Raw genomic sequence first — 14,121 nt, 5'->3', positions numbered from 1 at the left:
GGTGTGAAGTTTTGCAAATTCTTTATAAATTTTGGAGATAAGTACTCTATCTGAAGTGCACTTGGAAAAGATTTTTTCCCACTCTGTAGGGTCTCTCTTCACACTCCATATCCTTTGCTGAGAAAAAGTTTTTTAGTTTGAGTCCATCCCATTTACTGATTCTTGCTTTGATTTCTTGTGCTTTGGGAGTCTTGTTGAGGAAGTCTGATCCTTAGCCAACATGATGAAGATTCAGGCCTACTTTGTCTTCTATTAGGTATAGCGTCTCTAGTCTAATTCCTATGTCCTTGATCCATTTTGAGTTGAGTTTTGTGCAGGGTGAGAAATACAGGTTTAATTTCATTTTACTGCATATGGATTTCCAGTTTTGCCAACCATTTGTTGAACAGGCTATCTTTTCTCCATTGTATGTTTTTGGCTCCTTTGTCTAGTATGAGGTGACTGTCTTTATGTGGTTTTGTCTCTGTGTCTTCTATTCTGTACCATTGGTCTGCCTGTCTATTTTGGTGCCAATACCATGCTGGTTTTGTTACTATTGCTCTGTAGCATAGTTTAATGTCTGATATTATGATACCTCCTGTTTCACTTTTTCTACTCAGGATTGTTTTGGCTATTTGAGGTCTCTTGTTCTTCCATATGAAGTTCATGATTGCTTTCTTTATTTCTATGAGAAATGTCATTGGGATTTTAATTGGAATTGCATTGAATCCGTATAGCACCTTTGGTAGAATGGCCATTTTGACAGTGTTAATTCTGCCTATCCAAGAACATGGGAGATCTTTCCATTTTCGAAGGTTTCCTTCAATTTTTTTCTTTAATGCTCTGCAGTTTTCATTGTAGAGGTCTTTCACCTCTTTTGTTAGATTAATTCCCAAGTTTTTTACTTTTTTTGAGGCTATTGTGAATGGAGTGGTTTTCCTAATTTCTCTTTCAGAGGATTCATCACTTATTAATAGAAATGCCTTAGATTTATGCATATTGATTTTATATCCTGCTACTTTGCTGAATTCATTTATTAGTTATAGAAGTTTTCTAGTGGAATTTTTTGAATCTTCTAAATATAGGATCATATCATCAGCAAATAGTGACAGCTTAAGTTCTTCTTTTCCTATTTGTATCCCTTTAATTTCTTTGGTCTGCCTAATTGACAAGTGTTTCAAGGACGATGTTGAATAGAAGTGGTGAAAGAGGGCATCCCTGTCTTGTTCCAGTTTTTAGAGGGAACAGATATTTTCTGATGTAGATACATATGCAGGTTGAAATAGAATCAGACTTGAGTTAATTTTATTGTTTCTTTATTATCTAATAGAGATTTTTTGACTGCAATAATTTTGATTCTTTTCCCCACAAAGAAATGGTAAGTGTTTGAAGAGATTCCTGATTAACCTGATTTGCATATTATGTAATATATTCATATATTGAAACATCATATAGTACCCCACTAATATGTTTAATTTTTGTGTTTTAATGTATCAGTTAAAAACTAATTTAATTTTATAAAAGTAATAATGCTGGCACAGATGTTAATTACATTTAGCTAAAACCTTTTCCATACTCACTAATCCTTTTATGGTTTTTTCATACCTCAATATTAACTCTAAAAATACATGGCATTTCAGTTACTATTTTTCTTTTTTGTATCATAAACTAAGGAAAAGTGAAATCTAGGTTGCCGTGGACAGATCAACCAAAATTCTGAATGTGATTACAGAGATAATTTAATGTACAGTCTATCAGGCATTGTAGCAAGAATTAAAAATACCAAATAAGAAATTACATAATTTCAATCTAAATTGCAGAGATTACTTCTACAACTCATACAAAGAGGGTTCCTTTGCTATAACAGTATTTTATATTTGTTCCTAAATGTCAAATTATTTTAAAATATAAGCAGTTCAAGATGTAATTTTATGGGGCTGGAGTTGTGGCTCAGTGGTAGAGTGTTTGCCTACCACATGTAAGTCACTGGGTTTGCTCCTCAGCACCCCCCAAGATACTGTGTTCATCTACAACTTAAAAATATTTTTTAAAAAGTAATTTTATGAACTGTAGCTCAGTGGTGGAACACTTACCTCACATATGTGAGGGACTGGTTACAATACTTAACCCCACATAAAAATAAATAAATGAATAAATAAATGTGTCGTGTCCAATCTCAACTAAAAAAAATACTTAAAAGTAATTTTACTATCAATTATATATATATATAGCTATAAATGTTTAGAGCAACCAATATATTAGAATAAAGTACTTTATTAATTTTATTAATAAAGCAGGAAAATAAAATGTTATAACTAATAATATTAGACTAAATATAACATTTGAAATTAAACAATAAATATAGAAGAAAAACCAAGTGTCTCAAAAGCTAATGTTTGATATGTTTCCTTACTCTTTTTTAAGAGATTATGTTGCTTGATGTGGTTATTTTGGGCTATTTGGAAATAAAAATGGGTGTTTAGTTAAAGAAAAGAGTGCATACCCTCTGCTTGCATTTCTACAAAATTCTATAAAATGATCTATACTTTTATGTCAGTGGTTGCTTGAAGATGGGAGGTAATAAAGTTGAAGGGAAAGATTATGAAGGGCAGCAGGAAACTTGTGGGTGATAGTTCCACAGGATATGTATGTGTCGAAACTTACCAAACTCTACATTTTATATGCATGCAGTTTACTTTTTGTCAGTTATATACACTGTTTCTAAGAGAATATCAGGGCCTTTAGCATGTCCTCTGATTTTCTCTGCCCCTCCTTCCTCTGCCTGTCTGATTTAATGGGGAAGTTTAGGTGCCTGGGCACCAAAGGATTATGACATTTCATAGATTTGTGCATCTTCCTCTTCAGTGTGACTGGAAAGGCCCAGCAACAGTGAGCTTCTGTTAATGCTCTCTTCACCCCAGCTTTTATCATGACCTTGTGAATCCGGTAGGAAGCACCTTCCTAAGAATGTATCTGTTCCTTCACTGCAAATACTCTCAAATACTGCTTTCCCTCCAACTTGGAGAGCTGCTGCCCACACCTTGAGCATTTTAAACTAATGCCCATTGTGTTCATTTCCTAGGGATGCTATAACACAGTATCATAAACTTAATAGCTTAAAAACAATAGCATTTATTCTTTCACAGTTCCTGAGGCCAGAAGTCTGAAATCAAGGTATGGGCAGGGCAGTACACCCTCCAGAGGCTGTACAGCAGAATCCTTCCTGCTGCTTCCAGCTTCTGGGAGATTTTCCTTGACTCGCATCTAGCATGACTCCAATATCTACCTCCATCCTCACCTAGCCTTTTCTCCTCTGTTGCTCAAGTCTCCCTCTGCCTTTGTCTTATTTGGACACTTATCATTGGATTTAGTGCCCACCCTAATTCAGGCATGAATTTTCAAATCTTTAATTATATCTAAAAAGACCTTTCTTCCAAATAAGCTCATATTCACAGGTTCTGGGGATTAGGAGTTGGATATATCTTTGGAAGGAGAGTACAATTCAATTCACTTTAGTCATCTGTATCTTCAGGATAAGGCATGTGCCATAGTCACAGGACCTGGGACCTAGGATAGAGAGAGATTCCTCAGGATCTGGGAATATTTCAGTTTCTGAGGCCCTACTGTTCAGATCTCCAATATCCTAGCAAGAGCCTAGAAAAAAAAAAAAAAAAAAAAAAAAAAAAAGAGAGAAAGACAGTCTGACCTCTTTACCCAGTTCTTTGGCTATAGTGATGGCTCAGAGCCTTGGGCCATTCATAACCCAGTTAACTTGGCAGATGGCTAGTAAACTAGAGACCTTACTAGTAGCCCTAGGTCTTGGAAGGAGCATTTACTAGCTTCCTAATCTGTGCCAAGATTTCTACTTTAATCTCCACAAAGATGTTATGAAAAAACACGATTGTCCCATTTTACAGATAAGGAAACTGGTTACAAAACTTCTGCAGTCTGTGTATAGTCACAGCTAGGAAATGGCAAGGCCACAATTTGTACTGACATCTCCTGGCTCCAAAGCCCAGTAACATTTTGATTATGTAGTACTGGGTAGGAAAAAGAGAGAAAAAGAGTGATCTTAAGCTAGCTACACACATGATCATCACTGGTTCCCTCTGGTAATGGCCACTTAGTGATAAATAAGTGGCCATTTCAGTGGTGTAAGAGTGGCACCCAGTGGCTTCAACTATATACTACAAAATCAAGGATTATACATAAAATTCTTTTACCTTGGGCTGGGGAGACAGCTCAGCTGGTAGAGTGCTTGCCTCACAAACACATGGCCCTGGGTTCAATCCCCAGCACCACAAAAAAAAAAAAAAAATTCTTTTACTTTTGAGCCAATCCCTCAACTTAATTTCTAAAGAAAAGGTAGAATAGTTGCTGCTGTGAATATTTTGATGTAGACATGTTTTGTTATTTTGGGGGGTATATATCTAGAAATAGAATTGCTGGTTCATATGCTAACACTGTTTATTTTGTGTGTGTGTGCAAGAAAGTGAACTCAGGGCTTTGCGTGTGCTAATAAGCACATGCTGTACCACTGAGCTACCCTCCCAGCAAGTTTAACAGTTTTTGTGTGGTTTTGGGAATTGGATCCAGGGATGATTTACCACTGAGTTACATTCCCAGACCTTTATTTTGAGACAGGTTGTGATTAAGTTGCTGAGGCTGGCCTTGAACTTGTGGTCCTCCTGCCTTAGCTGCCACAGTTGCTGGTATTACAGGCATGTACCATCACACTTGGCCCTGTGTAAATTTTTGAAGAACTTCCAAACCATTTTCCAAAGGTGGTTATACCATTTTCTATTCCTGCCAGCTCTGCAGTGGTTTCAGTTTCTTCGCATCCTAATCTGCAGTGAAATGGTATCTCAGTGGTGTTGATTCACATTTCCCTAATGAGTAAGGATGTTGAGCATCTTTTCATGTGCTTATTGGCAGTTTATATACCTTCTTTGGAGAAACATCTATTCATATCCTTTGTCCATTTTAAAATGTGGGTTGTTACTTTATGTGCGGCTATGAATTCTTTACTCTGGATAAAGAAGTACCTTATCAGATATGCTTTGCATATATTTTCTCCTATTCTTATTGGGTTTACTTTTCAAGTGTTTGAAGCACAAGCTTTTAATTTTGATCAAGAGAATATATATTTTTATAACTTTGTATTCTTGAAAAGAAAAATGAGGAGTGGGAAAATTGGGTTCTGGTCTTAGTAAGTATCTCTGCTTCTCTGTCCAGATTGGTCCAGCCAGTGTGGCAGAGCTCTGAAGGGCTACACATGACTACAGAATATGTACCTGTGGCTTCCCAGGTTTGACTGTCCCCGTCAGTCGTTTGAACACTTACCCTGCGTAAGGCACTCTACTAGCTATAAAAAGACAGATCTTCCAAGTGAGTCAAGGTATATAAAATGGATATATGCACACAAGAATGATGAGTAGGGGGCTGGGTGCAGTGTTGCACGCTGGTAATTCTGACTACATGGGAGGCTGAGGCAGGAGAATTGCAAGTTTAAGGTCAGCCTGAGCAACTTAGACCCCGCCTCAAAATGAAAATAAAAAGGATGTAACTCAGTGGCAAAAAAAAAAAAAAAAAGATGAATGAGCATACAGAGTGTACTTCAGAGCCTGAAGAGTGGAGCAAATAGTAGGCAAGTGTCTGAAGTTCAGAGGAAGTAAGGATATGTCAGCAGTGCGAGAGTGAGCTGCAGAAGAGGCCACAGAAGGGAGCCTTGAAGGTTGGAGGCCAGGTAGGGGGATCCATGAGCCAGGATGAAGTTAAGAGGGAGTTCCAGGCGAAGGATAGCCCTTTGGGATTGGCTAAGCCACCAGGCACGCTCCTGTTTCACTGGGCTCATTTGTGCTTCTGAATAACTCACTTGGGAATTTTGATTTTTAAAGCAGGCGACTCCAGAGAAAAAGGATTCAGCCCAGACCACTGAGGATGCACATGAGAGCAACAGCCTAGAGCTCCTTGCAGGTAAAGCTTCAGCTTTCCAGGTAAGCCCTGGATTGAAACTGGGGAGGTAGGACATCTGGTTTCAAGCTTCCACTACACCTTCATCAACATCTTTCTGGGATTTGTTTGGGTTGGCTCCCACTGCCATTATAGGACTTCTGAGATAGGATCAGAAATTTCTAATACAGGTTATGCAGTTACAGATAGGTGCACTGGATGGGGAGGTAATAAGCAGATTTCAGGATTCTGAGTCCAATTAATTCCCTTATCTTTCCCTTTTTTATTTTTATTTTATTTATTTATTTTTTGCTCCCAGGGGCACTCAACCACTGAGCCTTATCCCCAGCCCTTTATTATTATTTATTTTGAGACAAGCTTTTGCTAAGTTGCTTAGGGTCTTGCTAAATTGCTGAGGCTGGCTTTGAACTTGTGATGCTATTGCCTCAGCCTCCCAAGCCACTGGGATTACAGGCATGCACCACCACACTGGCTTTGTATCTTTTTTTGTTGTTTGTTTGTTTGTTTGTTTGTTGTTTTTAACGGTGCTGGGGATCGAACTCAGGGACTTGTGCTTGCAACACAAGCACTCCACCGGCTGAGCTATCTCCCCAGCCCTGTATTTTTTCTTGATCATTAGTGTTGATGAAGTAGCTCTTCCACATTTTAGTTGTTGCTCTTTTGAGCTCTGGAAGCTGCTCTTGGTTATGGATCCCACCTCAACTCTGATGTTTGTTACAAGGAGGTGTCAGGGTGCGTGATGTGATGGCAGTTACACTGTAGACTTTTCTTCAGACTTGCCTCCACCCAACACAGCCTGCAGGGCCAACAGTAATAGTGGTTCTCATGAATAGTTACTGGCAAGTGCTGGGCACTATTCTGGATTTTTTTAAAGTTAACTAATGCTCTTAGTTCTAAAAACAATCCTATGCAGTATAGCACTATTATTCTCATTTTATAGATGAGGAAATTGAGGCTGAGAGAGATGCCAATAAACTTACATGAGATCACACAGCTAGTAAATGACAGAGCCAGAATTCAAGTCCAGGCAGCCTAGCTCTGATCTACCTCTAGAAGAGCCAAATTAGCAAGGATGCCTTCCTATAGATTGAGTCGTTCAGACAAAACAGTATCTGGGCTTGAGGAAATTTGGGGACTGTAACTTTAGTTCCTATGTTCTGTTGGTAAATCCCTCTTTCTAGGATACATCTACAGCACAGTGCACGCTGTCTATGCTTAGGCCCAAGATGTGTTCCTGAATCATTCTTTCCATTGAACCATGTTTTGAATGTTGTGGGGGCTGTTGTTACTGAAAAGAATGCCACAGTGAAGGCTTGTATAAAGCATATAATCTAGTGTTATAAATTTAGATTTGGAGATTTAAAAAAATTTTTTTGCAGTTTGTATGTAGTGAGGAAAGGCAAAAGAATAGGTATCTTCTCTTAGAAGGAAGAATATTAACATTTAGTTCAGCACTTTCTGTGGATCCTGGGAGATGCTGGGCTCTTCCCAAACCCTTATCTAGTCCTTATGGTGACCCTGTGGGTTGTGCTGCTCCTCTCACAGATGAGAAAACTCAGGCTCAGAGGTCAGATAGAGGGCTTAATTTCAGCAAGCTGCCTCCAGAGCCCATGCTTTCTCTGCTGTGCAACATGAGCCTTAAAATCTGGTCGCTTATAACTTGGTGGGACCTCCTCAAAGATTATTTTGAGTTATTCTTCCCTAACAAACCTGCAGCTGTCAGCAGCATGCATTATGTGCCCCGCATGGAGACTGAAGAAGAAAACTGCTGAATAACTGTGTTGATGCCATGGGACACTTGTGGCCCATTCTCAGGAGCCTTTGCTTTATCAGTCCTTTCTCTTCTTTCTGGCCCTCTCTTTAATGGCCCCTCCATTCTTTTAAAAGTCTCCCCAGCCTCTCCCCGCAACACAGCCTCCTCCTTTATACTTACTTTTTTTCTCCATAAACTTGCCCAACTTTTATTTCTCCCACTATAAAGCCTTATCAGTAAGGGAACTTTCCCCTTCAGGCTTGGGGTGAAATCATCCTTTCAGCTTTCTAAGGACCTGCTTGTGTCAGTTATCACTTTTGTACCTTTCTCTCTCTTCTGAGTTCTTTTTCTTTAGCAGATCAATCCTTCATTTCTTCAAAAGGACATCTCCCATGACTTTGGACTTTCTCCACCTATCCTGTCTCTCTCTAGCCCATCTCAACCAACGTTCTCAAAAAAAGAAGAAGCGGCATGTACCCTCTTCCCCTTTTTCCTTCTTCACACTTTCCTGAACTTAAGAGTATTTGCTTTCCCTACGGCTTCTGCAACTGCAAGTTCTCTCATTATGGAAGTCCTCTTAATTACCATATTGTGCACTTACTTTTATCATATCTGAACTATTTACAGAATTTGGCACTGTAAGACTGACTCACCTGGTTCCCCTTTTTGAGCTTTTTTCTTTCACTACCTTCCTGTGGTCATTATTCAGCAGTGCTCATCCTACATTCCATCATTATCTTCCATTCCAGCTGTTGACCACTGACTCTGGGCTCAAGATTCTGTAATAGGTATGACCTGCCCAGTTCTTCCCTAAGTGCCAGAAGGGAGCCTTATCTGCTCTAGGCAGCTCCACAGGGAGGTCCCATTGGTACCTGTTTCTTCTTTTCTGATGGCTTCCTTCTGCAACCCCCACCCTACCAAGATCAGCTCCTTTTACTTTAGGCTGTCATTAATAGTACCACTATATAATCTAGTTTTTTACAGGTATAACTGGATTCATTTGAGAGGCCTATCATTCCCATGTCCCACACCTGTCAGGGTGGCCTGATGAACACTTTTGACTCCTGGGGGTGCCCCAACCCCCAGTGCCTTCACTTTCCCTGGGCTCTTGAGGTCTTCCTGCATCTAGTTTGATACCAGCAAACTTATGACAGAGTGATTTTTCTAAAATATAAAATCAACCATACATTTTCCCAGTCCTTAAAACTCTTCACTGGCTTTCTGTTTCCTATGGATAAAAAATTTATGTCTTAGCCTTCTCTGCATCCTGTAAACCTCTCAAATTTATTTGCTAGGACCCCACACCTTCTATGTAGGTTCTTTTAGCCTTTATATGAAGTTTATTTGCATGACTTTCAGGGTGGAGTTCCTTTTCCTTCCCTTGTCTGGCACATCTCTCTTCATCCTCCCAATCCCCAGCTCTGGCATCTCCTCAGGGAATCCTTTCTTCACCTTCCCATGATTAAGCTTCCTTCTCTGTTCTACCCCTGGGCTGTGTACACATCTTTGTATCCCTCCAGTACCTATAAGCTTCTCCCAGGGAAAACCTCATTGATCTACATTCCCAGGACCTGCTCCAGAATAATCTACTGATCCACATTCGCTTGAAGTTTGCATAAGCAAATCAGTTAGAATAGAAAGCTGCCTATGGGCACTGCAGGTGAGAGGTGAGGCCTGTCTGGGCCAGGGGAACCAGAGCGTGGCCAGGAGGAAGGAGCTCGATAGCCCAGACTCCATGGACAATCTATGGGTAAAAAGTCATTGAGGAGACCTGGGCCTCCAAGTGAGGGCTTGGAAGGATCCCAGAGGCCCCTTCCAGGGCCCAGCTCAAGGGGCCAGGTAGGTTGAAATCGTTCTACAGCCTCGGCTTGCTCCTGAAGAGCTTGAAGAGTTTTGCTCTGGACTGGACCAGATGATGGGGATGGGGTGGGAGGGGTCTTCATGTAAGATGAGGTGGTCCTGTTTTCTCCTAGAGGTCAGCGGGCAAGCAGAAAATAAGAGGCTTAAGAGGGAAAGCCTGCACCAGAGCGTGGAGGAAAGGGAAGCTCCCCACTCTGCCAGCGTCCGGGGAACGCCACAGGTCTCCCAGCGCCACGTGGAGCCCACCGCGGCCTCCCTCACCATGAGCAGGGCGGAGCACCGAGCGGTCCACGTCCGGGCCCCGGCACGGGCCAGGGCGAGCCCCGGGAGCCTTCTCGAGGTACCCGGGCGAGCACGGCGCGTGGAAGGGCGCGGCGGGCAGTGTGGGCACCCGGACTCTGCGGAGGAGTCCTCACCCCGGGCCCCCTTTGCTCCCTCAGGATGCACTGTGGCTGCAGGAGGTCTCCAATCTGTCCGAGTGGCTGAGTCCCAGTCATAAATCCAGAACGGACGGCTCCCCAGAGCCCTCGGGGGCTGGGAAGGGGCTGTTGGCCGCCAAACGTCTATAGTTCAATAAACGTGCTCAGCTAGCGCCGCGTCTGTCACAGTGCCGGGGCGGCGCGCTGGGGCGGGGTCGGGAGCCTGGGGCGGGGCCGGGAGCAGGCGCCGCCTGACGTCATCCGCGCTGCCGCGGGGTCGCGTCACTGGTGCGCGCCGCGGGTGCGGGCGCGATGGCGGCGCTGGGCGGGGATGGGCTGCGCTTGCTGTCGGTCTCACGACCGGAGCGGCAGCCAGAGTCAGCGGCGCTGGGCAGCCCGGGTCCCGGGCTGTGCTGCTGGGTGTCGGTGTTCTCCTGCCTCAGCCTCGCTTGCTCCTATGTGGGCAGCCTCTACGTCTGGAAGAGCGAGCTGCCCAGGTGCGGGGGCTGTGCGCGCCACCGGAACCCGCGCCCCCGAGAGGCGGGGCTGCGGGCGGAGTTTGGGCGAGCCGGGGCGGGCCGCGTTCACAGGTGGCTGCTGGGGGGTGGGCCCTGAACTTACTGTCACCCTCGTAGGGACCACCCTGCCGTCATCAAGCGGCGTTTCACCAGTGTCCTGGTGGTTTCCAGTCTCTCACCCCTCTGCGTGCTGCTTTGGAGGGAACTAACGGGCATCCAGGTGCGAAGGAGGCGGGGCAAAGTGCAAAGGGGGAAAGAACTCAGGGGTCTTTGGGGGAGAGCAAAACTGATGCCCCCTTTCTTGTGGCTCAGCCAGGCACATCCCTGCTCACCCTGATGGGCTTCAGGCTGGAGGGCATTTTCCCAGCAGCTCTGCTGCCCCTGCTGCTTACCATGGTGAGTTCTACAGCTTTATCTTTTCTCCTCTGTTCTTTGTCACTAGCATGATGTGCCCTTTGTAGCTGTTTTGTGGTGGTGGTTGTTTAATCTTGGTTGTGTCTTTTGGCTCATGGGAGACAAATTGAGATATAGCCTCAGGGCTCTTGGTATGCACAGATGGGAGATTACAGAATTCAGGAAGCCTGAAGTCTCCTGAGGCTGTTCAAGGGCAAAGGTCTGGGCAAGGTCAGTAAACTATGGTGGAAGTCTTTCCTTTGATCTCTGTTGTTTTTCTGCTCCCAGATCCTTTTCCTGGGTCCACTGATGCAGCTCTCTATGGATTGCCCTTGTGATCTGGCAGATGGATTGAAGGTGGTCCTAGGTGAGTCTTTCAAGACTGAGGAAAAAAATTAGGCACAGGCAGTCCAGGCCAGTGGGGAAAAGGACTGTATGGGCTCATGGTTGTATCTGGCAGGAGACATGAGATATAGTCTCAAGTGTTTCCTCATCAGTAAAATGGGATTGTATATTGCTGGGCATCTTCTAAAAGTTGGTTCCTGGAGGCCAAGGAGGCCCTTCTGGATCCTCAGCAGTACTTGCTGTGAACCAGAGAGCATTATCTGCCTCTTTCCCAACCTTGACTTCCTGAGAGCAGAACTGGTTTTGGTTAAATTTTGATGTCTCTAGAGTTCATTACTAGGCTGTCCCACCTCAGCTACTAGTGTGCTCCCTTTTAATCATCCAAGACATTGTTTTGCATTGGATCTAGTAAACAAAGTTTGATTGCCCCCTTCTCTACTCCTGTTCTCAGGAATATTGATGCCTGATCTGTACTTGGCTTGAATATAGTTGTGGGTCTCACTGGGGTCTCTGTTGTGAGCCTCTGGGGTCTCACTGTTCAATAGCTAGTCTTTCATTGTATGTTCTGAATCTGCTTCCCAGCCCCTCGCTCCTGGGCCCGCTGCCTCACAGACATGCGTTGGCTGCGGAACCAAGTGATCGCACCCCTTACAGAGGAGCTGGTATTCCGGGCCTGTATGCTGCCCATGTTAGCACCATGCATGGGCCTGGGCCCTGCGGTGTTCACCTGCCCACTCTTCTTTGGAGTCGGTGAGTCTGTTTAACCTGATCCTGCTAAGGTGTTTCCAGGATCAGACAAGCTGGAGTGAGTGGTGGGCCTGGAGGGAAGGCCAGAAGAATAAAATGTGATCTTTGTCTTCCTCACAGCCCATTTTCACCACATTATTGAGCAGCTGCGTTTCCGCCAGAGCAGTGTGGGAAGCATCTTCTTGTCTGCAGGTGAGTCGTAGAGAGCTTGCCTGGGGTAGTCCTGGTTGGAATGCCCCTAATAGCCACTCTGAAGAAAGGATTAGAAACAAGGGACTGTATAGTATTGGAGGGACTACTGAGAGTTTGGGTGCAGAGGAGAGATGTAGGTGGTGGGGCAGGTGGCCACTGCCCTGGGGGAAGGGGTGGTCTCTGGTTGATGGGTGGGCAGTGCTGGGGCAGGGTGGGTGTGCAGGTGTGGTCACTCGCAGCCTCCCGTCTCCAGCGTTCCAGTTCTCCTATACAGCTGTCTTCGGTGCCTACACTGCTTTCCTCTTCATCCGCACAGGTTGGTCCTCAGTATCTCATGGGTCTCCAGGGGCTCAGGGGCCCTCAGGAGTGGGTGGGAGAATGGGAATACTATATTATTCTAGGAGCATCAAAATTTCTTCTACCACAGTTGTTGAGACAAGCTGAGCCAGGGCCCTCAGCTTGGTGAGGTCTGAGAGGTGGAAGGAAGCAGAGGCCATGGTATGTGGGTGGATGGGTTTTGCCTCCCACCCCAGTGAGCTCCTGTTTCAAGGGATGAGGGTCACTAGCCCTGGAAGGGCCAGAAGAGGTGGTAGGGCTGCTTCATAAGTTGTACTATCTCCTCTCCTCAGGACACCTGATCGGGCCAGTTCTCTGCCACTCCTTCTGCAATTACATGGGTTTCCCAGCTGTGTGTGCTGCCTTGGAACATCCACAGAGGCGGCCCCTCTTGGCAGGCTATGCCCTGGGTGTGGGACTCTTCCTGCTTCTGCTCCAACCCCTCACCAACCCCAAGCTCTACGGCAGCCTTCCCCTTTGTGTGCTTTTGGAGCGGACAGGGGACTCAGAGGCTCTCCTATGCTCCTGACCTTCACTCCTGTGTACACTCCAGTGAACTCTCACGGACTCCGTGGCCCCTCCCCATCAAGGGGTACTGCAGGGAGGGGCTGGCTGGGGTCCCCGAGATCTCAGGAATTTTTGTAGGGGATTAAAGCCAGAGCTAGTTGAATCCCAGGGACCAAGAGAAAGGAGCAGATATCCAAAGGATGCAGCCCCTCTTGAAAGGGGGTAAAGAGCAACTGGGAGTGAGGGGACAAAGGGACAGGGCCTAGGAGCTATGCACTCCCTTCCTCACTTTGGACTGTTGCTTCTCATAGCTCCTCTGACCGCGCCCCCCTCACTTTGGACTGTTGCTTCTCATAGCTCCTCTGACCGCCCCCCCCCCCCCACTGAAAAGCTGCTCAGGGGTTTTTATTTATAAAACCCCTCCCCCGAACTTCCCAGGGTTTTCTCATTGTCTTTTTGCATCAGGACTTTGTATTGGGGTATTAAAGAGATTTAACTTGGGTAACATAGCCTTGAACCTTTGGGAATCAGTCTATTTGGGGTCTTGGGGGAGTACTTCAGGCTGCTTATGGGAGTGTGCCCACCCCTCCCCCCACTACCTTGAACACCACCCTCGGCCACTTCACAGTAGGCATTTCCTGGGAGTAGGGGACAGGGTAGGAACTTTTGGTTTCTGGGGCCATGGTTTCTCCCTTCCAGAACCACATCGCAAGTCCTAGCATAGAGGGTTCTGAGACTGCAGGTATGGGCCCTACTTATCCTAGGCCTGTACCTTTATTACCAGGATCAAAGAGTGTGACCCATGATCCTAACCCTAGTGATAGAGCCTCCAGCCTTTGTTCTCTGGGTGGGTGTGTAGGCTCAACCAAGGCCTTCAAGAAACCAGTCCAGAATGGAAGAGGAACCCTCTCCAAATTTCTCAGGAGTGGAGGCTTCTGATTCCCTCCACCAGACATTGCCCCTGAAGAAACCCACAACAAAGGCTAGGGACCCAAGAACAGCAGGGACTCTACCAAGCCACGTGGTAACTCCAGGTTCTTTCTTAGAACCTGCTAATGTCTGCGCCTCACCTCACTTTTAGAATGGTTCTTATTGCCCT

The 14,121-nt window shown here is 45.1% G+C and overlaps 2 protein-coding genes across 6 annotated transcripts in view; both read left to right on the top strand.

Annotated features, from left to right (window-relative positions):
- The window catches only part of TOP6BL (TOP6B like initiator of meiotic double strand breaks), a 70,190-nt gene extending 60,034 nt beyond the window's left edge, over nucleotides 1-10,156 (top strand). The window contains exons 14-16 of the mRNA XM_079105369.1: nucleotides 5,877-5,955; nucleotides 9,679-9,905; nucleotides 10,006-10,156. Coding sequence (XP_078961495.1) covers nucleotides 5,877-5,955; nucleotides 9,679-9,905; nucleotides 10,006-10,134 — 435 coding nt within the window. The 3' untranslated portion in view covers nucleotides 10,135-10,156. The remainder of the gene's footprint in view (nucleotides 1-5,876; nucleotides 5,956-9,678; nucleotides 9,906-10,005) is intronic.
- A 41-nt stretch (nucleotides 10,157-10,197) lies between these two features.
- Nucleotides 10,198-13,348, top strand: RCE1 (Ras converting CAAX endopeptidase 1). Of its 5 annotated transcripts, none has more exons than XR_013757907.1 (9): nucleotides 10,198-10,481; nucleotides 10,620-10,722; nucleotides 10,815-10,898; nucleotides 11,184-11,262; nucleotides 11,823-11,990; nucleotides 12,108-12,179; nucleotides 12,419-12,495; nucleotides 12,581-12,677; nucleotides 12,809-12,887. XR_013757907.1 is itself a non-coding variant. In XM_079105376.1 (9 exons), exons 1-8 carry the CDS (start codon nucleotides 10,297-10,299, stop codon nucleotides 12,643-12,645), a joined length of 807 nt encoding a protein of 268 aa, XP_078961502.1. In that variant the 5' UTR covers nucleotides 10,198-10,296; the 3' UTR covers nucleotides 12,646-12,677; nucleotides 12,809-12,950. The 5 variants fall into 5 exon arrangements, 4 of the variants coding, with proteins under 4 accessions (XP_078961502.1, XP_078961501.1, XP_078961500.1 ...); XM_079105376.1 differs by having other exon boundaries at nucleotides 12,607-12,677; nucleotides 12,809-12,950; XM_079105375.1 differs by having other exon boundaries at nucleotides 10,200-10,481; nucleotides 12,433-12,495; nucleotides 12,809-12,950.
- Nucleotides 13,349-14,121: the final 773 nt, after the last annotated feature.

This window comes from Sciurus vulgaris (genome assembly GCF_902686455.1).
Source record: "Sciurus vulgaris genome assembly, chromosome: 11".
NCBI classification, from domain to species: domain Eukaryota; kingdom Metazoa; phylum Chordata; class Mammalia; order Rodentia; family Sciuridae; genus Sciurus; species Sciurus vulgaris.
The sequence above is the reverse complement of the archived record's forward strand: the minus strand, read 5'-3'. Positions and strand labels throughout refer to the sequence as shown.